General features: G+C 38.4%; 2 protein-coding genes and 1 long non-coding RNA gene across 3 annotated transcripts in view; 1 reads left to right on the forward strand and 2 right to left on the reverse strand.

The window, feature by feature from the left end:
* Window positions 1-8729, reverse strand: part of LOC146479866 (transmembrane protein 41B-like) — an 11150-nt gene extending 2421 nt beyond the window's left edge. The window contains exons 1-7 of the mRNA XM_085110665.1: window positions 8512-8729; window positions 6596-6719; window positions 4726-4854; window positions 4204-4297; window positions 3120-3224; window positions 2212-2350; window positions 1-100 (exon numbers count right to left, since the gene is read on the reverse strand). The exon at window positions 1-100 is cut by the window's left edge and continues 2421 nt beyond it. Coding sequence (XP_084966791.1) covers window positions 1-100; window positions 2212-2350; window positions 3120-3224; window positions 4204-4297; window positions 4726-4854; window positions 6596-6719; window positions 8512-8632 — 812 coding nt within the window. The 5' untranslated portion in view covers window positions 8633-8729. The remainder of the gene's footprint in view (window positions 101-2211; window positions 2351-3119; window positions 3225-4203; window positions 4298-4725; window positions 4855-6595; window positions 6720-8511) is intronic.
* LOC146479865 (uncharacterized) overlaps window positions 1-16282 on the forward strand; it is a 21334-nt gene extending 5052 nt beyond the window's left edge. Inside the window, exon 2 of the long non-coding RNA XR_014864910.1 lies at window positions 13739-16282. This is a non-coding gene — a long non-coding RNA (uncharacterized LOC146479865). The remainder of the gene's footprint in view (window positions 1-13738) is intronic.
* LOC146479867 (U1 small nuclear ribonucleoprotein 70 kDa-like) lies at window positions 10075-23139 on the reverse strand. The gene is made up of 11 exons (XM_085110691.1): window positions 22996-23139; window positions 20158-20220; window positions 19958-20012; window positions 19203-19270; window positions 18432-18494; window positions 18095-18176; window positions 13791-13892; window positions 13023-13110; window positions 12191-12391; window positions 11339-11565; window positions 10075-10687 (listed from the first exon to the last, which is right to left on the reverse strand). The coding sequence occupies exons 1-10, from the start codon at window positions 23137-23139 to the stop codon at window positions 11352-11354; spliced, it is 1080 nt and encodes a 359-aa protein (XP_084966817.1). The 3' UTR covers window positions 10075-10687; window positions 11339-11351.
* Window positions 23140-23157: the final 18 nt, after the last annotated feature.

Here is a 23157-nt window from a genome sequence, read left to right on the forward strand (position 1 = left end):
ACAATCATGACTGACTTGAACGACATCACATCTCCAGTGGTTGTTAGAACATAGAGCTCAACTCCTGCACTTATAAAACCAAAAGACGGTGGAGCCACTCCTAAGAAGGCAAAAACAAAGTGAAATATCATTCACTGTTTACAACGGGTCTTTCCCAAGTGAGTGTAAGAGAAACAGCCATGATAAACTCATTACCATTTTGATATAAGACACAGAGGTTATCACAACGACTTCATGTCTGTACTCTTATAGACAATAGCTACAAGCCAATCAGCATGTGCGAATTTTAACAGTTATGGTAAAATATGACTTGGAGTGATATCAAAATTAACAAATTTATATATCATTGTAAATACATAATCAAAAGCTCCTGCTTTTGTACGTACATTAAAATAAATAATATTTATTATATCTCTCAGTTGATGATTCTGCTCAGTACTTTGCCCGGTATAGAAAGCAGCATAATTCCCCTCCAGTTGTTGCATTGTGAGAGGTCCCCTTTCTTTGGTAGCTTCACTAGGTGTCCTCGTTTCCAGTCCTCTGGCACTTGTTCCTTTTCCCAGATCTTGGTGAGTAGGGGGTGCAGCATGTCAGTTGAGGTCTGGACGTCAGCCTTGAGGGCTTCAGGTGGTATTCCGTCAGGTCCTGCTGCCTTGCCTGACTTGAGGGACTTGATGGCCTTGGTGATCTCTGTCTTGCTGGGAGGGTTGGTGTTGATGTCTAGGAGCTCAGTTGCTGGTGGGATGTCTGGTGGGGTGGGTGGTGCTGGTCTGTTGAGTGTCTCCTTGAAATGCTCGGCCCACCTTGCTCTCTGCTCTTCCTCTGTCGCGATGGCATTCCCGTTCTTGTCTTTCACAGGACGACTTTCCACGACGGGAAACTGACGGAACCATTCACCGTGCATACCGGCGTACGTCAGGGTTGTCTACTCTCACCGACGATTTTCCTGATGGTGGTTGACTGGGTTATGCGACAGTCTACAGCAGGCCGGAGGACAGGTATCCAGTGGACTTTTACTAGACAGCTGGAGGACTTGGACTTCGCAGACGACATCAGCCTTCTCTCCCATAGGCATCAAGACGCACAAGAGAAGCTCTGTCGTGTGGCAGAAGAAGCAGTAAAGACTGGACTCCAAATCAACATTGGAAAGACTGAGGCCATGAGAGTGAACAACAAGCAGCAAGATCCACTACAGCTAAACCAAGAAAACATCAAAGAAGTTGACAAGTTTGTTTACCTGGGCAGCGTCGTGAGTAAAGACGGGGGGACAGACGAAGACATCAAGTGCCGAATCAACAAAGCCAGACACGCCTTCACCACCTTGAGACCAATCTGGAGATCAACAGCCCTCTCACTCCGCAACAAGATCCGCATTTTCAACACCAACGTGAAGTCAGTCCTGCTTTATGGCTCAGAAACGTGGAGAGTGACCAAGACCAGCACCCACAAACTTCAGACTTTTACCAACAGATGCCTCAGAAACATCCTCAACATCAGATGGCCAGAGACTATCTCCAACGAACAGCTGTGGGCAACAACAAATCAGACCCCAATGGAGACTGAAATCAAGAAGAGAAAATGGAGCTGGATTGGCCATACTTTGCGGAAGCCTGAAACCAACATCACCAGACAGGCTTTAGACTGGAATCCACAGGGGAAGCGCAAAGTTGGTCGCCCGAAGCAGACCTGGCGGAGAAGCATTGAAGCCGAGACGAAGTCTACCGGAATGTCGTGGGCCGAACTGAAGAGGACGAGCCAAAACCGAGTGCGTTGGAGGAGTGTCGTTGCGGCCCTATGTTCCTCGGGGAATCCAGAGGCATAAGCTAAGCTAAGCTATATCTCTCAGTTAGTATGCGCGGTGTGATTGGTCTATTTTGTGGGCCATATTTCACCGTATGGCCTGCCAATTTGGAAGTTTTCTTTCCCCACGCCTGATTAACCTCAGCAATATAATAAATATCTTACTAACCTCGTTTCTCGGTCCATCCTAACTACGTAAGTACTAAGTACTACTTTTCTAAGTCCATACCTTACTAACTGTAAGTTACAGATCCTTGTTTTTTCCCATTGATTTAGCGCCTGCGTGCTTCGTGCTTGGGCCATAACTCAACAGGAAAACACTCGGTCCGTAACGTACTGTATGGACCTCGAACTCGGTTAGTAAGAGGTATTTATAATATTTATAATAATAATATTTATTTATAAACTTACCTACAAAAGTTCCAACAAAAAATGGCAACAGTGGGACACCTATGACTGGTGATGTAATGTTGATAAACCAGTTGGGAAGGAATGGAGTGATGCGTAAGAATATAATATAACTTAATAGGTTGTCTTGATGGTGGTTAACCTGCGAGAAAAAATGTAACCACTTGGTCAATATAGAGATAAGCCTCCTATAGACTCCTAAAGAAATATTTTAGCTTTAATATAGGATTTCCTGAGGTTGTTTGTCCTTTAAAAGGTTTAGATAATGAGAGGTGAAAGTGTCAGAAAAATTATAAAAAGCCTATTGTACCTGAGAAAATAATGACCTTTTAGGAACATTCTACAGTATGTGGGCTTGCTTTGAGTTTAAGAGTTTGGCTAATTGAGAAAGATTGGTATTTGGAAGTTATGAATCACATATGGATAGCTCAGTGAAAAAACAATAATTTTACAGCGATCTGAGCAAATTACATGCTTGTTTTCAAAAGAACCCATTTCCTGACCATTTGCAATTTTTTCATCATGATTTTTGACCAATTTTGACTTGCAAACAAGGTCGATTAAACAAAGCCTCCCTAAAAGGAATTAATTGCCCTTTCTTAAGTTGAAGGTTTCAAAACAATGACTTGTTAATAACAATGAAGAATTCAGGGCCATGGAGAGAGATGTCCAGATAAACGAGTTCTGGATAATCAATGTTTCACCTGTCTGTTTACTTCATTTAAATAACACAACAAGTACATGTATAGCAAGGAGGACCCTCTCCTTTGTGTCCACAGTCACTAAAATTCCACAACCTTTTGGTTGCATTCAAGCACTCAATGATCTTGGTTATGAGCAAATAGAAGGCCTTTGAATCGTAAAGTGATTATTATTTCAGCAACCAAAAATACCATCAGAAGATTTAATACCTGTTCACGCCACTGTTCAACTCTCTCAGGCATGTAATGTTGTACAAGCTTTCGGCCAACCAAGTAGAACAATAAATAGCAGAATGAGGCCCCTACGCTAGAACACTGGAAAACAAAATAACACCAAGGCTATCACGAGGGAAATATTAAATGGATTAAGTAACCATGAACCATCACCTGGCTTTCAGTTCAACTATCAGGCTACAACTGAGAGGCGTAATGTCAACAGCACAGGGAGTGCTTGTGCGATCTCCCGAGCCAGAGGCTCATGATAAAGTGCTTGACAATAATCCAGATCAAATTGGAATTTGGAAATGTTGGTTTTTGAGGAGAGGGAAAAACCGGAGTACCCAGAGAAAAACCTCTCGGAGCAAGGACGAAAACCAACAACAAACTCAACCTAAGAACTGGCTATCATGCTGTAAGTGATTTTAACTCGCTGGACAAAACTATACGAGCCTCTGATAATGTAAATATTTTGAAGCGTCAGATTTTTAATTCATTGATTTAAGTTTTGTATTACACATAAGATACATTAGTTTTTAGTAGCACCTTTTAGCATTTTTATATTCATTGTAAATTTTTAATTTTTAATTTTCGAGGTCCTTTTTGTAAACCACTTTTTAGTGAAAAAGTTTCCTCATTAAAGATTGTCATTATTATTATTTATTAACCTACATATGACGCCGAGTCCGAGAATAAAACCCAGGCCAAATTGGTGGGAGGCAAGTGCTCTAACCACTGACCAACCATAAATGAGCAACTGGCCTGATCTGTCATGGATCTTACTAGTGATTGGAGTCTAGTTGCTACTGTCAAAATGACATTTTTTCATTGTGAACAATCAGCATCATATTCCCCCCCCCCCCCCACCCTCCCTCAACCACCACCTCAGGACATTTGAAATTAATGTGTGTAATCAGTACAAAATAAATAAATTAATTAACTTTGTTTAACTAGGGTGACACTTAACAGTCTGTAAAGACTGACAAACCTGTATCAGTGTTTGGAAATTGGATGAAGCACCCTTCCCATGTATGATATTATTTATTATTAATATTACTTCAAGCTTGTACTCACTTACCAGACAAACAAGAAACAGTGCTAAGGGAAAAGGAAATAAGAATCCTGATAAAATGCTGAGAAAAATTGACCCAGGTATAGCAAATGTTTGTAAGCTATATATTGCAGTTAAGGAAAGTTGCCAACATTGCTGCATTGTATGTTTTAATTACTTTGAAGTTAAGAAACAATCAAGCTCAACAGTTTTAAACTAGATAAATGTAAACCAGGCACCAGTTGTTCAAAGCAGATAACTTTATCCAGTGGATAATCGCTATCTAGCGGATAAATGTATTGGTTTGGATAAATTTTATATGCTAGATAGTGATTTATCCACTGGATAGAGTTATCTGCTCTTTGAACAATATTATTGGGGCCGGTAGTTTGGCTAAAATCTGAGGCAAGGTTGGGGCCTTTTATTACAATAGTTATTAATAATAAAAAGGCTCCAACATAATTTACACTTGCATAAAGCTCCTTGAGAGAAAAATTTTCCATGAAGTGCAAGTTTACGTACAATGTAAATGCTAAGTCAGAAGGATACAAAATATAAATGACAACAAATCCTAGAAGAACTTGAAGAAAGTACTCGTCTGTGTAATTAGACAATGCTTTTCCCAGACCTTTCGCATCTTCCATGTTCCTGGGGAGTTTTATTCTAGCCTTGTCTTCTCTGAAGTATGAAATTCAGAATGGAATGAGCCAGGTTAGTTTCTTCGTTGCAAGTCTTTTGCTAAACTATTCCTTAAAATAGTATGAATGTCAAGCCTACCTACTTGAGCACATGGTCAGGTAGATCAAGATCTCTCTACTGTAACATATTACAGTCAGACCTCTATTAAGCGGCCACCTATTAAGCGGCCACCCTCCATTAAGTGGCCAGTTTCCAAAGTCCTGAATTATTATTTTGTCAGTAAAGTGCTGTATTCGATACCTATATTCAACAGCCAACCTCTATTAAGCGGCCAGTTTTCAAAGTCCCCAGGGTGGCCGCTTAATAGAGGTCCGACTGTATTTGCCTTTAGTGAAATCAATTTTTTAGTGATTTTAGTTACAGGGCAACGCTTATATGGTTTGATTCACAAAATTAATGTAAAGAAACATTTAGTAGCTTGGTATGGGAATCTTTCTATGAAAATTTAAAGAACCATGAAATTTTGAAAGAAATGGGCTGTTATGTTTTTAGCCTGGTGAATAAAATAAGGAATGATGGACGAATTTTCCAGTCAGTTACACAGGCATACTGACTGAAAACTTCATTTAAGTGCATCAACCATCAATATTCTAGATGTTCTTGCTGAACGTAAAAAGCCCTGTTTTGAAATGAGAACTTGAGGAAAAAGAGTAGCAGGTTTTCAGGGGGGAAACTATGGGGAGATTGGTTAAACGATCATTGGGGGAAGTAGAATGTCACATCAATAAACAAAGCTTTCTTCGGCATTTTCTTGGGATAGCTAAATGTAGCTATTTGTTAAGGTGCACCTAACCCACAAAATTTTTTTTCGCTTAAATAAATCTTTGCACCTGTTCAAAATGCATTGAGCCTTTTTGCAACCAAATGTTGACTTTTTATAGGCTGTAAAAGTTACGAATTCTAGCCATCATCTGTCCCATGACCGAGCTAGTAAGGGGCATGGGTCTTTTCAGAAACCATTACCAGCTGATAATTTCAGGAGAAATAGAACGAAAGTTAAACCGAATAAGTGCATTTAGACTAATATTTAGGCAAACCACCGTAATATTTTTGCCTAAATATTAGTCTAAATGCACTTATTCGGTTCAACTTTCGTTCTATTTCATGGGTCTATTCCTTGCATGACGTCACAAACTGCTTTGCATGCAATTTCACAAAGACTTAATACAATGCAAATCAGTTTGCGATGTCAAGTAAGGAGTAGACCCATGCCCCTTACTAGCTCGGTCATGTGAAGATGATGGCTAGATTTCGTAATTTTTACAGCCTTTAAAAAGTCAAGATTTGGTTGAAAAAGGCACTAAATAGTGCAATATGTTTCAAACAGGTGCAAAGATTTATTTAAGAGAAAAAAAAATGGGGGTTAGGTGCACTTTCAATCTGATTCTATTTTCCTCCACAGCTAATGGCATGGTACAGCCATCTTTAATTGTCCAAGTTCCATGTCTCCCTGAACAATCCCACAATCCCTCACTCACACTAGCCAGACTCCTCGTGGTTTCTAGACTGGGGAATTTTCTAATAATTATTATTTTCGAAAACTACTCTTTCTAAATTAGTTTATTAATGATATACTACTGACATAATACATGCTGTGTGCCTTGAGCAGAGAATCAATTGGATCACCAAAAACTCCAACATTCTATCATAAGTACAGTATAAAAATAATTAGCTGCAGGTGTAGTATAATGACATTATTATTTGAAGCAAGGAAACTTACAATCTAAGCTCAGGAAAACTCCAGTAAACAAATGCCATTGACACAAGTGAAGCTAAGAAAATGAGGCCTAATATAATGAATGGTCCTGTGTTACTTTCATTCTTCGGTGATGTTGCCTTTGACTCTGAAGAAAAGAACAATTTGTTACAGTTAGGAATGCACCAAAAATAATCATTATTTTACTCATCCAGGTGAGCCATTGTACCATAAGTTCCAAGTGTAATCCTAGGTGTATATTCCTTCAAAGGATTTTTTTTAGCCTGATTCAGGCATTCAAATCGTGGAAAGTGGTGTAAATTAATTGCAATGTATGCGAAGAATATGGGAGAGGAGGGGAGACAAACAAGAAAAGACTGGGCAGAGAGGCAAAAAGAATGCCTGTGCTTCTTCTTAATAGGGGAAGTATCATGGGGTTTTTGGTATCTTTTGTCAAAAATGATAAAATAAGACCTTCAATCAGCTGCCAAATAATTTCAGAATGACGAGAGGAAATCAACTCAATTCTTGAAAGGAACAACTCTGTGATCTGTTCTAGCACATGTTGGAAACAAAAATGCAAGAACTTGAAAAACATTAGCCTAACATTTTTCAAGTTTCAATCCATACCAGCCTACTCTGCCCAGAGGTACTAATCGACAGTATTGTTGCACTGGGGTGATAATTTATAACAACTTGACAATTATTTCTTTGTTTCTGTTGACAGACAAACATTTTTGGGTTTTGAAATGACAGCAAATTTGCGTGATACTTCCCCTTTAACAAAAGGGGTATAGAATGGTCCTAACGAAAATCATGTGTCTCGGATAATATCCGCCCAGTCTCGAAATCTCGGGATTCTAAACAAGAGTCTCGGAATCTCGGGCTCGCTACACATTGAGCTGTCGCGAAGTCTCAGATTTTTGTAATTTGGGTCTCACAATCTCGAAAATTGCACCCGTACGTTAGCTGGCTTCCGTTGTGGCTTCCGTTGGAGTTTTTTGTCGTGTTACGTACCATAAACTCGAAATATTTTCAACGCTTCGATCTGCTAAGAGGATTTTTGAGTCTCGGGCTCGGATTTATTACAGGTAAAGTCTCGGGCTCGGATTCGATATTAACGTTTGGGTCTCGGTCTCGTAATGTTAAACAAGGGTCTCGCAGTCTCGCAAAGTCTCGGATTGACCATTCTATACCCCTAACAAAGGGTCGCACTAGTATACCAGAGTCTAGTATACCATCTGATTGGTCAATTTTGACACTTGATGTCAACTCACAAGGACTGTTAAGACAAACCATGCAGAAGTGTGATATAGCAGTGCCTCATCACGTGTCATTGAGTCACACACATGAATTTGATTTCATCTTGAGCATATATAAACACACTAAAGGATGTTCCACACGTTGATTCAGTAAGCAGTGAATAAAAAGAGTGCTTGTGTTCTTGTTCTTATGTCTCGTCATTGAGTTGCCAGCATAAACTGGCAAACACCAGCAAAGTAAACTGTATCTGCCAATTTAAGCTTTTGTCATGTACAGGTGATCATCATTCTAAAACACTACAGCAGCTGCGTTTGCCAGCTTGTGTTTGTTTTTATACTTACAACAGCTTTAAATTTCATGCGTTGTGCTTATGCTTGTGCTTTATACTCGCACTGTACTTGTAAGCCAGCCATAACTCCTTAAAACGTACACGGAACACACTTCAAGGTTAAAAAGGTAATTGAATTTTTAAGGCAACAGAATTTGAAGCAATTGTCGATCGAATACCGGAAAAGATGATATTCTTCCATTCGGAAGAAAATTAAACCTGCGTGATCACTTGCCAAGACGGGCACTCCCCAACTCAATATGTTAATGTTATTGCCGACTCATCAAAATATTTTCCAAGCTTGAACTAAGCATAGATAAAGATCCCAGCAAATGGAACATCAACTTACCTTTGAGTGAAGAACTGGACGCCATATCGTTCAAGGGATTCCAGTGATTTCCGGTAAATTTTGCCAGTGGTTTTCGTCCCTTGATTTTTGACAGTTGGGTGAAATAATCTTTACCTGTCATTCCACCAAAATATTGCAACAGTTTGAATATAAATAAGATAAATTATTTCACATCTCATTTGTCAGTATTTGTAAAACTCACCGGCGTTGTATCCTTACGCATTGGTAACCTGGCATTTTCTTCCAACTCTGACGTCACCGGAAGAGCAGCCTCGTCCCCAGGGTCCTAGTGAAATTCAAAATGGCGGGCGGCGAGTGGTTTATTATTTATATTAAAATCCAGATTCGCACTAGGAAGTGGATTACAATGTGTTTACAGTTGAGATACCCGTTGTTCCCCGCACACACATCACCAGCTATATATGTTCAAATGAATGTACAGTGAAGGTGTTCTTTTATTAAATACGTCGCGAAGAGAATCAAGTAAATATCTCCAGCTGTACCCCTTTCCTTCTGTTTTGTTTGTTTCTTTGAAACATCACTGAACAATGGTCTTCAATATCCTTCAAAACAGACATTCCTCCATGCACAGCATTTAGCCGTTGCGATATCACTGCATGCATGTATCTGAGCTGATTTTCCAAAGTTGGCCAGGTTTTCTGCAAGAACTTTAACGCCTTGCGGTGGGGGTTACCTAATCACCAGCACACTGCCCACGTCCAGGCCCCAGTTGTTCAAAGGCCTAATAACTTTATCCGCTGGATAAAGCACTATTCGGGGTCTAAAACAACTTCACGTTAAACGTTGTCTAAGGTTTTCGTTCACTCCTAAACTAGACTGTGGTTAGAGTGTGCATATTCGCTTGTACACGATGAAATACTGAAATCTTTGCACAGATTGAAACAGTCGGATAGTGACTTATCCACTGGATAAAGTTATCCGGCCTTTAAACAACTGGCATTGGAGGGGTCAGGAGTCTAAAGTGGATAGGGGGAGGGGTGAGGATAAAATGGCTTGTTATGCTGTCGTTGCCATTGCCGTCGTCGTTGCTTAAACTCCCTGATATATGGTTATATGGTGTTAAGTTATATACTGACAGGTTAAAGAAATTTATGCGTCCGATGGGATTTTCACAATAACCTTTTTTTGTTGTTGCTCTTTTTAATCTAATTTATTTTTTATATTTTTATTTATGTTACAAAGAATGAAAATTTTTTAACAAGATGACAGTAAAAGCTAAATAAAAGTGCTGATCAAAGGATACGCAAAGTTTTATCCTCGAGAACAGGAATACTGCACGTATGCGGCAGGCCGGCATTTCAATTTTTGATTAATTTAAATGAAACCGTTTTTGTCGATTTTTCCTGATCTGTCGTCTTAAAATTAGCACTGCAAAAATATTTCGAACACACATACAAAACAAAACAAAAAAAAAACTTCTCTATCAGTGTATTCGCTTTCTTCACAAGGACTGGCTATAGAGTTACCATCGAAAGAAACCCTCGAACCTGACGAAATACTGCGCGATACAGTGGGCACAAGAGACAATAAAAACACCATGTCAACGATTACTTCTTGTTTATTTAAATTAAACTCGGTGAATTTCACCCTAAAACATCCTTAAAAGTGATACCAAGTTAATATTGAAAAGTAAGATAAAAACTTAATTAGGTATTATGACGCGAAAATCACCAGGCCGCCAAATACCCGACCACGGGGACCGCAATGAGGAAAAATGCCCGACACTAATGCTCCCCCGGGGAGGGGGGGGGGGGGGTGGGCGCTGCAAGAATTGACTGATGCATTTTAAAAATGTCCAGGTAGTTACAAGTCGTAATTCAGTCGCGCGCGGAACACAATTCACTTTACGGATCAGAATCAATCTACACTCCGTTCGACTTTCAGACCATTCGCCTCTCTAAGTAGCTCTTGGCCTTTGCGCCTCAGGAAACGCAACGTAGAGAGTGAAAGAACAGAAAATATTATAAAGCGTTCTGTTACTTGCATTGCTGTAGAAGTTAAACAAGTAAAAACTAAAATGGTTGTATTGAAGAGTATTTTTTGTAATTATGAGTGCAAAATCACCGCGTGGGAGATATCGGCTACAAGTTAACTTGGTCCTTCTTGTCTTCCAGTTTCTCGAAAGCTTCTCGGGGTCTTGTGGTCGTTCAAAACTCTGGAAGAGAAGATAGTCCAGTCAGCATTTGTCAAGAGCCAAATCAGAAAAAAAATAAGGGCGGAGTTACTTGAACAAGTGCTTGAGGGGTGGAGGGGCTTGACGGTCTTCCAACATGAAATGTCATGCAGCTTTAGAGCAGTTTGTTTATTAAAGTGGTCGGCCCTCTAACTGCTTAGCGTTCCCGATCGAGTTTGCTGCTACGCTACCAGTTTATACACCTGGAGCAAATTGTACCTGTATTTAAAGTTTACAAAAGGCTCTATTTTTAAAACGCTCGAACTGCTCATTTTAAAGTGACAGCTTGAAAGTACACGTAGCCAAAGTCAAATTTACTCAAACGGCAACTGTCAAAAATCCAGCTACATCCAGTCTCGTACCCAGAATCCTCAGGCTCTTTGGCCGGCGGTTCGTCGCCAGGGAGAGTTGCTTGGCTGGCCCGTAACGTCTTCCATTGTTTTTGCACAGAAATCCTGCGGAAATATAATTCCAGTTCCCCATAGTCTCTCCTGGCGACCAACCGCTGGCAAAAGAGCCTAAGGACTCTGGATACGAGATTGACCTACATCGCAAAAGCTGTGAGCCTGAATTACGCAGCTAATCGGCATAAACTTAATCCTGTTTTGGATCACAAATTACAAATCACCTGACCTTCTGCGCCAGTCTAGTCCACCATATCCAAGTTGTTACTGTCCATCTGGTTCTCGTTCTCGTATGGTGGGTATTCTCCATTCGGTTCTTCTTTGATTCTGTCGCCTTCTCGTTCGCGGTCACGATCGCGATCGCGGTCTCTGTCACGCTCCCTCTCTCTGTCACGGTCGCGGTCACGATCTCTATCCCTGTTGTCACGATCTCGGTCACGTCGCCTCTCCCTGTCCCTGTGAAAAGGAAGTTTACGTTACGCAATTGAAATCAAATGCAAGGAGATCCAAGAGAACTCAAAGAACGATTCCAGGTTTGTGTTTGTTCTAAGGATAAGCAGTAACTTTGTTTACTACCTACACTTAAAAAAAAAATTATCCTGTGAAATCACGCAGAATATTGCCTGATACTTAGCCGACGAGGCCGTAGGCGGAGTTGGCTAAAATCAGGGGATATTCCGCAAGATTGAGTAGGATAATTGCTTTATTATTCAACGCATTGATAACACAGCTCAGTTTTAGAAAACCTAGAGACGATCTTTATTTTACCATGTTTCTTTCCGACACACGAAATTACGTATATCGCAGGATATCTGTTGTGTAAGGACGACGAATAATCGGTGCACCATGACCATGTTTAGACAGTGTTACAATGTATTGAATAGTAATTGCGTTTGGCCGTTGACCGTTTCTACGGAGGCTGAGTTACTTTGTAAACGTTATATTTTGCTGCTCTTTGCTTGACTTATCCACCTACGAACGTCAAACTGTTCAAAACGTGTATGATCTCTTAACGTGGAGGTTTGTCTCCTCTGTCACACTATCTTTTAAGCGTGACTATTATCTAGCCTACATCTCTCACCTGTCACGGTCCCTGTCGCGCTCACGGTCACGGTCTTTTTCACGTGACCTGCTTCTGTGTTTCCGTCGTTCCTTTTCGCGGTCACGATCACGGTCACGATCACGGTCACGTTCTCTGTCACGCTCCCTGTAACGGTCACGCTCACGATCTCTGCGTTGTTCACGATCCCTGTTGTCACGATCTCTGTCACGGTCACGGTCCCTGGAAAGTAGAAAGAATCAAAATCGAACTGTATTTGAATATATGAAAGATATATTTCAACTTCGAGTGAAAGATTAAATAGAAGAAAGATCCTCGCAGTTACTTACGCAAATCAAACTGCTAGATAATAGTCAAACGACAGCAAGTAAATACGAACTGGATTCAAATGTTGAATATGAGCAAAGTACGTAAAATAATTTATTTACTGTCAATAACACGTAGAGTGCTTCCGATATCTCCCGAGCCAGAGGCTCATGTTAAAGTGCTTGACAATAATCCAGATCGAATTGGAATTTAGAAATGTTGGTTTTTGAGGAGCCAAGAGAAATTGCAACTGAGATGACAGAAAATGAAAATTTAAAGGACGAGGAAAAGATAGTAGTAGTAAAATTGAAACCACAAGAAATTATTAGACAGAAAATAAAATGACAAGAAATGAAAATTAAAAGATATGTATAGGAAATGAAACTTGAAATGATTTAACAAGGGAGTGGAGTACTGTATTAAGGACTCAACTAATTGGAAATGAACATTAAAGAGGCAAGGCCACATTCTGCAATGAACAAAATCTCATAACAGCCGCTTCTAATAAGAAATCCTTGATCATAAATCATAGAGATCAGTTTCTTACTCGTATCTTTCACTGTTATTCTCCACTCGTCCCGAATGCTTGATGTTCTCATCAGGTCCACCAACACGAGTGCCTCCTAGCCCTCCACCTACAGGTAAAAAAAATTACCTTCAGCTCTGGACTCAAATGGCAAGGGTAATAAGTGAAAAGCAAATTTATTTATACATGGTTAGATTTTTTAAAGCTAGAAGCTTGTGGGGCCGTGTAATCAAACTAGTATTTAAACAGAACAGGCAGGAGGCTTACCAGTTGGCTATTTACAAAGCATGGCCGAGGATTTGAACAGGGGACTATCCCGGTAGTTCGGGGTAAAACTATACACACAACCTCGCTTTCATAATGAGGTTCAAAACAACTCAGAAATGGCCCAATAGTTTGGTTTGAATTTCTGAACACCCATGTTATTAAAAGGCACATGAAACACTGCGTCTCTTGTCACAAGCCCATTGACCAGACTTCCCTCATAGAGTAGAATTAGTGTTTTCCTCACCTCTTTTTCTTTTTTTGTGTGTATTTGTGCTTCAGCTTTCTTGCTGACCTGTATTTTATTTCTATTTAATACTGATGTCAACTGGCTGCCTGGCTCCGCTGGCCCCTATTGTTATTCCAGGCAGCCAGTACTCCAATTATTACTTTTAATATTTTCTTTGTTGTAATTATATTTTTTAAGAAGAGTGAGTACATAATAAAGATTGATTGATTGATTGACTTCACAGAGCTGCCTCTTAGCACAACGTTTAGTAGCAGCATCAGCTCAGCTCAACTCACCAAGTCTCCTAGGTTGCCATGTCTTCACAGTGCGTCCTCTCTCCACATCGACCACAATTCTCCTGCCGTCTATCTTCTTTCCATCAGCATGCTTGTATGCAGCTGCAATGGAAACAAAATAAATGCAATGTTAAACAGAATGTCAGGCTTGCCGTTGCAGCATGAAATGTTAGTTTTCATGGCAGTGCAAGGGCTACATGGACTGATACTTACCTGAATATTTCAACAGCAAAAGTGATATGGTTTTTATTGACTTTTGACATTCGTCACGCAATAAAACGCTATTCACACAAGTGACAAAAATAGCACCATTGTGCAGTTCATTTTCAATCAATGTATCAATCAATTTCATTCAACAACTGTTTTTAGCACCAAGTGTACAGTGCTTATGTGGAATCAAAATTGCATTCCGTTTAAATGAAATGGGCAAAATAGGCTGTGAATTCCACATCACTTTTGCTATTCATATATAGCACTTATCACTGCCAAAAACTAACTATGAAATGTGTCATACCACTGCTGCTTCATAAATCTTTAAATCTTTTAAATATTTTAGTTATGACAAAAATTTCCCTCCTAATAATAATTGTTCACCAATTTCCAATATCAATTAAATGATTTCAACTGACATTTATTTATGTTAACTTCAGCCATCACCAATTTCATCAATTAATCAGGCAGCGTCAAATCTCACCAGAAAGTGAAAGGCTTTCAATGGTATGACCCACTTCATAATAACAGACCAAGCAAATCCTTGCTCCACATCATAGTTAGGACCAAAGCTTTCAAATTCAGGCCCAGGTTGTACAAAAACCCTTTATTTCTTCTACTACGAAAATACAACCATGTTTCACTATTCTTTCAAGATGGTGCAAGAAAGCTATTTGTGACCCTCCTTGAAAACAACCAAAACCTGCTCCATATTTTCTTTGCTAACGTTTTATGTTTTTCAGCCTCGATGCTCAAAATATGAACTTTCCCCACTGTTTCCTATCAATTCCATCTGATGCCAGTGTGGATAATTTCGTACTACACAAAGACCTAACTCTGCAAGTTGATTTTCAATATCCTCATCACCTGTCACATTTGCAGTGTACTGACCAAGTGGCAAATTTAATCAACGATCACACTGGGGTATTAGAGGGTTTACAAAAATTAATATGAAGTGTAAGAATACTCACACTCCCGCCAGATCCTAATTGAACCAACATTACTTGGCAAAGAGCGCCGACAATCAAAGCTCAACTCCAGTACTGTGCATACGTGTCACTGGGGCTTATTACCATCACAACCAGTGACCTCACCAAGGGAAGCCAGTTAGGGTCCCCTCCCCTCCCCTGGTAATTAATCCACAATAACCATCACAGCATATGCCATCTCCAACAGACTATTCTATCACTGTGCAATGTAGCCTTTGTTTAGATCCTAAGGTACATGCAGTTTAACCACAAGAACTAAAGGAACTACACAAACTACATGTAAACCTTGACCAAAGTGAAGTTTCAATTCTTTTGATGACTTTGAATTCCACTCAGGATGTCAAAACACCAATGCCACCAACAAGTCCTACGCTCACCCAGATGATCACAGTCTATCTACTGTGTGTGTTCAAAATTTTTTTTAACGAATGTCCAAGATTCAAGACTACATGTACATTTTTAAATGATGGAATGATCTTTTGAAAGCGATATATTTGCAATGGTTATCAAGGAATTAATACACCTCCCCTTCCTCTAACTACAGTAATTGTTTTTCATCCGCAAATATGATTTGTAATGTAAGCATGCCAAAAACCTTAACATAACAGAGATGGAAATGTTTCACGTGGAGTGAGAACTTCACGACTTTAAATCTAACTGGCTTCCCTTGGCAATACTCACCCGGGAGTTTTACTACTTAGATTATGGATCAATGACAAAATAACAAAATGATTACTATTTTCTTTGAACATGCACAAAGCTAAAGTGATCTTTTTGGACAGACAGCTGATTTCTGATTTCTCAAATCCTTTGTAGATTTATAAATAAATAATTAAAAAAAGCTTGAAAGTGACTTTGGGAAACTTCCAGAGCACCTGTGTTAACCTGTCTTGCAGCTGAAATCTACTCAAGCTTTCAAGCTCCCCCAAACTCAGTATTTTATTGGCTTAAAGCTCCCTACTTCTACACAAGGAAGGAGTTTTTGTTACACTTGCTGTGTTACTTAACCTTGCTTTAAAGAGGCTGAAAGCCAAGGTTCGAAAATGATTACACAGTCCTGACTGAAGTTAGACCCCTCAGTTTACATGTACTAGAACTGCACAAAGTTTTTCCCAAAAAGTGCAAAAAATCTCTCTAAAACTAAAGAATTTCAACCTTGAAAAAAAAAACATACTAAAACAGAACAAAACTTTTGGAAAGCAGATCAGCCAAGAATGATAACAAAAAAAGTTCAGAACAGCCCACAGTATTGTCAGGTAAATTAATCATCTTTCTTTTTTTTTTTTTTACTTTTTTTACCAAAAATGTATACTTTAATGAAAACTTGAGGAAACAGAAATTTATATCAATTTGACAGTGCCAAAACAGTTGACCACAGCAATAACACAGTTGAAGGATAAAAGCGTTCAGTATCAAAGTTTGGAGAAAAAATGAATTGTCAATTTACAGTTAAGCAACACCTCTCCACAATTTAACATTTGACAGTGTAAAGCCTTGACTGTCATGTTTAAAAGCTTTTGATTTTTTTTTAAAAAAAAAAGTAGAGTTGAGGCACGCGGCTTTACCTGTGTGAGACCTATACCCACCAGTTTTACCTGATTATCTTTCAGAAGAATTCAAGAGTATTGGGAAAAGTTAACCAAGTACTGGCCCATCAAAGATAACCTTCACTTTCATGTGATGGCGATTGATAAAGTATTCACTGCAAGATGTGATCAGAACAGTAAGCAAGTGAGAAAAGCGCTCCTTCCCAAATCTATACGTACCAGTACTTCAATAAATCCCCCTAAGAAGCTTTCGGTTTTGGTTCCCTTTATGAAAGCGCCAACGAATGTGTGATACAATACCTTGAATACTGCATTTGGCATTTTAAAAAGCTTACAGGGTGTATCACTTGTGAGATTTTCAAGTTTAAGCTGGGGTAAAATTTCCACCGCTTACAGATTCAATTCCTAAGTGACGAGGTCAAGAACACCAGCCAACATACCACACTCAGCTTAATCACAATAGACTAATTCTCAATCAAAGTTGATTGCCGTATTTCATCAAAATCTATTGTCTTTCACACAAGACTTACACCAGCTCAGCCACCATTTTCTATTTAACAGCAATGTCAAAAACAGCAACCCTTTTCCTGCAGGTTGGGTGCAACCTTCACTTTTCCAACAGTAATAATATCAGTAGTAATTTGATTTGGGTGGTGTGGTATAAGAAAGAGTTTAAGACAATAGGTTTCCAACTACAATAAGTCAAGAAACCTTGCTATCATTACTAATGTACCCAGTTCAGTACGACAAGCAGCTACATTATTTTGACTTGCGTGCTTGTACCTGACACTGCAGCAAATCCTTCACTTAATTAAGTTATTATTTCTTAAAACCATACAAATATAAAGTTTTGCAACACGAGTTCTTTATGGGTTTAAGAAATAATGCACGAAATTTAAGTATGTTTTTCTTGCAGTATAAAACATTCTGTCAAGAAGCAACGTTACAAAAAAAGACCCAAGCCTACAAGTGCGAGCATTGAATAATGGTCCTAGTGGCTTTATTAGCCACAGCTCCTATCGGCTTCCAGCCTAGTTCCATTTTGGTGGTTACTGCAGCTACATGTAAGACCATGTAATAAAACATCACCAGTCTTGGCATCTTAAGTTACATCTCAGTTAACATGATTTTGAGAATTGAGCTGTAATGTGCACCCCTAAGCAGGACGTGTTCTGTTTTCATTTGGGAATGTTTCTGTTGATTCGTTATTTAACAAAAATATACTTTAATTGCACTGGCCCCTTGCCCACTCTAAAAGTACCAAAAATACTTTGTAATAATGTTGTAATACTTCAAGTAAAGTAAAATTAAATTTTTTATGAAAACGGAAGCTGAATTATTTCCTTTGAATAACTCTCCTTTAACATCAAAATAACGAATACACTCTAAGTGGGATCTTTTAGGTTAATGCAATTATTGTATGTGCAAATCATACACCTTTATCAAGAGATGTGCACAAAATATCAAGAAAAACATAATCAAATCCCATGCATTAAGGTACACATATTACATATAATTATGAATACCAACAGAGCTGTACAGTTTGTTTCATACATACCATGCATGTCACGTTCATGTTCATACTCAACGAAGGCGTAACCTCTTGGTTTGTTATTGTTTACATTATGGACAATATGAATCTGTGAAGAAAAATAAACAAATTATTAAAAAAAGAGGAAAAGGTAAAAAGGTCATACTTAGCTGACAAGAGTAAAATAAATGTACCCACAGCATATATCCTCATTTTTGTACTGCTATGTGACATGGGATTACAAGATCAGAGTGAAATACTTGAATAATGCGCCTTTGCTTTCAAATTATCCCCAGGGAGACAGAAAGGACACACACACACATAAGCTAATTACTCCTCCTAATAAACACTCTAAAATACTCACTCTTTTGATTGGTCCATAGAGTTCCATCTCTCTTCTGAGTTTAGATTCAGAGGTATCATAGTTCTAAACCAAACCAAAAAAAAGGAAGTTAAATCTCTTATTGAAAAGTCTAATTTGTGAAAAGAGAGCTAGCAGACTGAAAAACACATCTGCAAGCCTTTAAGTCTCTTAAGTCTCTCTCTGACTATAAATAATGCACATGCAGGGTTTTTATTAAGATTTGTAAAAGGAGGTAATAAATTTGCAATAGCAGTTGGACGCCATCTTGTTAATGTCTCCCAGTGAACAGTGAACAGTGCTTTGACTTTAAGGGGCTGGAATCATGAAGTTACATAGTTACATGCAAATCTGTACTGAATCTGTTTTGTTTTAATGTGCTTGCATAGACTCATCTTGTAGAGAACAAGTTTTTACTAGCAGATCGTAAATGTGGACAACATGTTCGGACTGCACTAACCCTGAGTAGTCGTTAGCCCAGGGCCAGGGCTACCTGTTTCATTGCTTTAGAGACAGAAATTATGTGAAGCATTCACCCAAATGAGTGGCAGTCTTATCTAACAAGTACAAAATGTATTCAAGTCAGTGTATTCTCAGCAGTCACTTGCCAGGATGGCGAGCTCTTTCCATGCATACCAAAGCATGTGGACAACTTCCTTTTTCAGGCCATCCCTTCAATAAACATTGCACTGGTATCGCAGTTTAGAAGCTGTGTTATAATTACTACAGCCAATCTAACAAGGAGCTATTAACTGGAACGTAATGAATACATACAATTCTTCCAACAAAAAGTGTCTTGAAAGCATCAGTTCCAACGGCATTAGCATCATTATGTGGATCCCCTGAAAAAGAAGCATTGAAAATAAGTTTTTTTGAAATTGACTTTATCAGCTAACCTATGCAACAAACTTTTTTGTTTTGATGGCCAACAATCCACTCCTTTAATACTGTTAACATAACTCTCCCACAACAGCAGCATGGCTTTGCAGTCCTTGAGGAATTTTCCAACCATCAGGTGGGGTTAGACTCCAAAGACCAGGGCTGGATTGACAAAGCCCTCCTAAGTTACAATGAATCCTAACTATTGTCTCTGAAAAAAGTATACAATTGTTAAGAGACAACAATTAGGATATACATGTATCTTACAATGTAACTTCAGAGGGCTTTGTGAATGCCAGCACTTTCCAATTCTGTGAGCTCCTTTAGTTTAACAAGGTCATTGCTATATAGAAATTCACACATAACTTCCCAGCTCTCATCTGTCAATTCTGGCAGGCCGTCTAAGCAAAAGTTGTTTTGCCTGGACAAATTTATGAAGTCACAATTTTGTACAATAAATTATTATTTTTTCCATGCCAATGTCTGCTCTTACAATAATAATTATTGTAAGGTAATGAAGAATAATCACAAATTATTTGTGATTATTCTCCATTATCATCACACAAGGAAACTTCCCATCCCAATAGTGTATAAAATAAACATCAAATATGAACCTAAACAGTATACAAGAGATATAAAAATTCACTTACACTGCTCCATCTGCTCATCTTGAAATTTTGTATTACGCTCAACTTTTTCTTTCCTCTGGAATAGAAATTTTATAAACACACTTAGAAATTACCCAGACAAATTCCTAATTATCAGAGAAAAGGATACGATGCCTTTCATTTTTTAACAGAATATTAATTGATGTGCCGGGAAATAAAAAACAAACTAAAATTGACTTTACCTTGCGCTTTGTCTTTTCATCTCTTGTTTCACCACGAGTTGGGGGAGGTGTTTCACTAGGATCCTAGAAGAAGAAGAAAGAAAAAGCTATGTAAGTCAATATGACTATCCCATCCTTGTCACCAGTTGTTGCGCCTAAGCACGGAATAACGTCAGTGCACAGTGGATAAAACAGCTGACCTAACTTTAATAATCACTCTCTAAAACTAAAGCTACATGTAACAAACATGCATGCAACTTCACTATTTAAAGTTCCGCTCTGGGACACGTGTTACATAATATAACCTACATAACCATTACTGACATCTAATCATGTTCCCTACTGTATAAACCTAGTTAATTAACACTATAACAGGGAATTATACACTGCAAGTGTTACATCAACTCAAATGACAACAAAAAATCATCCATGGATTATTTTATGAAAAGGCAGAAAAGCTCTGAACCACTTTCATATTTCACATTAGCTGATTTACAGGGCAAATAGCTACACTTAACACTAACTTTTGACACCACTTTTCATTTAGGAAAATAAAATTTGAATTTGATTTCCCATTTAAATGCTACATGTACAGTACATTCCAAAATGGACTGCAGTATCGAAGATGCAGGCCAGTTATTTAATACGATGCCTACCCAGTTTCAGTAACCTAAAAATTTAGCCCCTGAAACTTATCACACTTACATTCCAGGATAAGGCTCAAACTTTGTAAAACAGCAAGAATGATTGAAATTCATCCTTTTTAAGGACGGTGCCTACTATTGTTACTGCGCATATGTTCTGCGCATCTCGAGATACTCGGGTTTCCTATGGGTGGTGCCTACTAGTACAGGAATATTTTTGCGTGGTTTAAAACTATACGGTGAAAGCAGAACTTAGCAAATGCCTTTGGTATCTCAAAAGAAAATTGGGGGTAACCACGCATTTTTCAGAGATAATTAAGTTTCAATTTAGGAAAAAATCCCTTACATTGCTTTATATTTTGGCGCTTTTTAGAGATATTACTGCTTAGTTATCTCTGAAAAATGCACGGTTACCCCCAATTTTCTTTTTGGATTCCAACAGCCCTTGCTAAGATCTGCTTTTCCCGCATAGTCATAAACCGCACAAAAATACTTCGATATTAGTGGGCACCGTCCTTAAGTAAGAAAATTACTGTCTGAAGGTCAAATTACCATTTTACTCCCAAGGATTTACAAGGTATTTTTGTTATATAATTTTCTAATGAGAAAATTTGCTTCCCAGTGGCAACCTTGCTTATTTTTACTGGACTGGTCTGGATTTGGGTTTTCAAAAATGAATGTTATATTTTCTCAAAATTTCAAGGTTTGGGCACTTATTAACATTGAAACCAGGCAAAGAGAGCTTCAACGTAATTATATGGGTATGTTGGCTCCGTAACAAACTTCAAAAATTGCACAAAAGTTCATAAACAGTAAGCACTAATATTTGCGACCTCAAACAGGAAAATGTCCCAAAGATTTCAACAAAGCTAACGAGGGTCATCAAGTGGAAAATGATTTTGTGAATCGTAAGTTTTAACAAACCCTGAGTCATTTAAAAGAATACTTTTGGAAAAACTATTAGTTTTGTTGCCTTTCGAATGGCTTCAACAAACCATTGTAATAACTTTACTCATACGTTCATAGATGTTTGCCCCTTTACAAGTTTATGCTAATCCATTCATAAATTCTGTTTGCCCGTTATAAAAGTTTTACTTATCTATAACGTTTATGCTCATTTGTTCGAAAGATTTTGTTGCCTATTCGAACGGCTATCAAAAGCGTTTGACGGCCTTCCAAAAGCATTTGTTTGCCCTTCAATATCTGAATATTTTTACCCTATTCAAACGGATATTTAACAATTATTCCAAAAGAGCGCGTTGGATATGAGATGATAGATAGCCAACGAGGCGCGTAGCGCCGAGTTGGCTATAACCATCTCATATCCAACAAGCGTGAGTGGAATAATTGTTTTATTTAAAACAATCACAAAATATTGCTAGATTTTGCGGATTCCGCTTTGCAAGTAACAATTAGAAGACAATTCAATGGTCTCTTTGTCTCGGGCATGGTATAATGGCTCATATACCATGGCCACTAAGCCAATCAAATCGCTCGTATTGCATTATACAATGATCCAATTTTTAATGATAAGTGTTAGTGTAGGTTTTCCCATGTGAGATCACATTTAAGTCGCAAATTTATACACAATACATAATATATGGGGCAAAGAAGAAATCTTGCCTCCAAATGCCACATTAAATATTAAAAGGTGAAATATTAAAAATATTAAATATTAAATATTAAAATATTAAGTGTTAGTGTGTGGGTTTTCCCATGTGAGATCACAAATTTATACACAATACATAATATATGGGGCTGTGCAGAAATCTTGCCCCATTAAATATTAAAAGGCTGTATTATTTGGGCTTTTCATTTGGTTAGTTTTGATTTAATCTCCATGTCATCCTTGCGCGTACTTAGGTAAAACCAGATCATCATAACTGAACATTGGAAAGTTTTACAAGCACCTAGCTAGCTTAAATTTAAAGCAAGGTTGTATCATTACTGCCTTAAAGACAAAAGGCGATTAAGCACCAGACGCTTTCTTTAAAAAACGCTAAGAATAAAAGGCTATATTCACTCTAAAACGAATCAAGCCAAACTTGCTTCGATCGAGCTAAATCATCAAGTCTCACAGGTCAATTATTATTCAAAGACTTCATACTTGTCTTGCTTTCGTTGTTTATGACAACGAAAGCAAGCTTTTTCTTGGAAATCAGAATAAATCTTTCTCTAACAAACAAGTTGCTGAAGCGTTTCTTAATAACCTTACCTCGAATTCTCTGACGTATTTCGCCAGCCCGGTGTAAAGCCATGGCCGTTTCAGCCAGGCAGGCTTGTCCAACGGAGACAAGTAGGGGATCGGGTCCCGAGGAGCGAAAAGTGCGAGCAAATTAGGCGGCAAAAAGGCCGTCATTCTCTTTGCAACGTATTT

The sequence above is a fragment of the Pavona decussata genome, unplaced genomic scaffold (genome assembly GCF_977016875.1).
Source record: "Pavona decussata unplaced genomic scaffold, jaPavDecu1.1 SCAFFOLD_58, whole genome shotgun sequence".
In the NCBI taxonomy this organism is placed as follows: domain Eukaryota; kingdom Metazoa; phylum Cnidaria; class Anthozoa; order Scleractinia; family Agariciidae; genus Pavona; species Pavona decussata.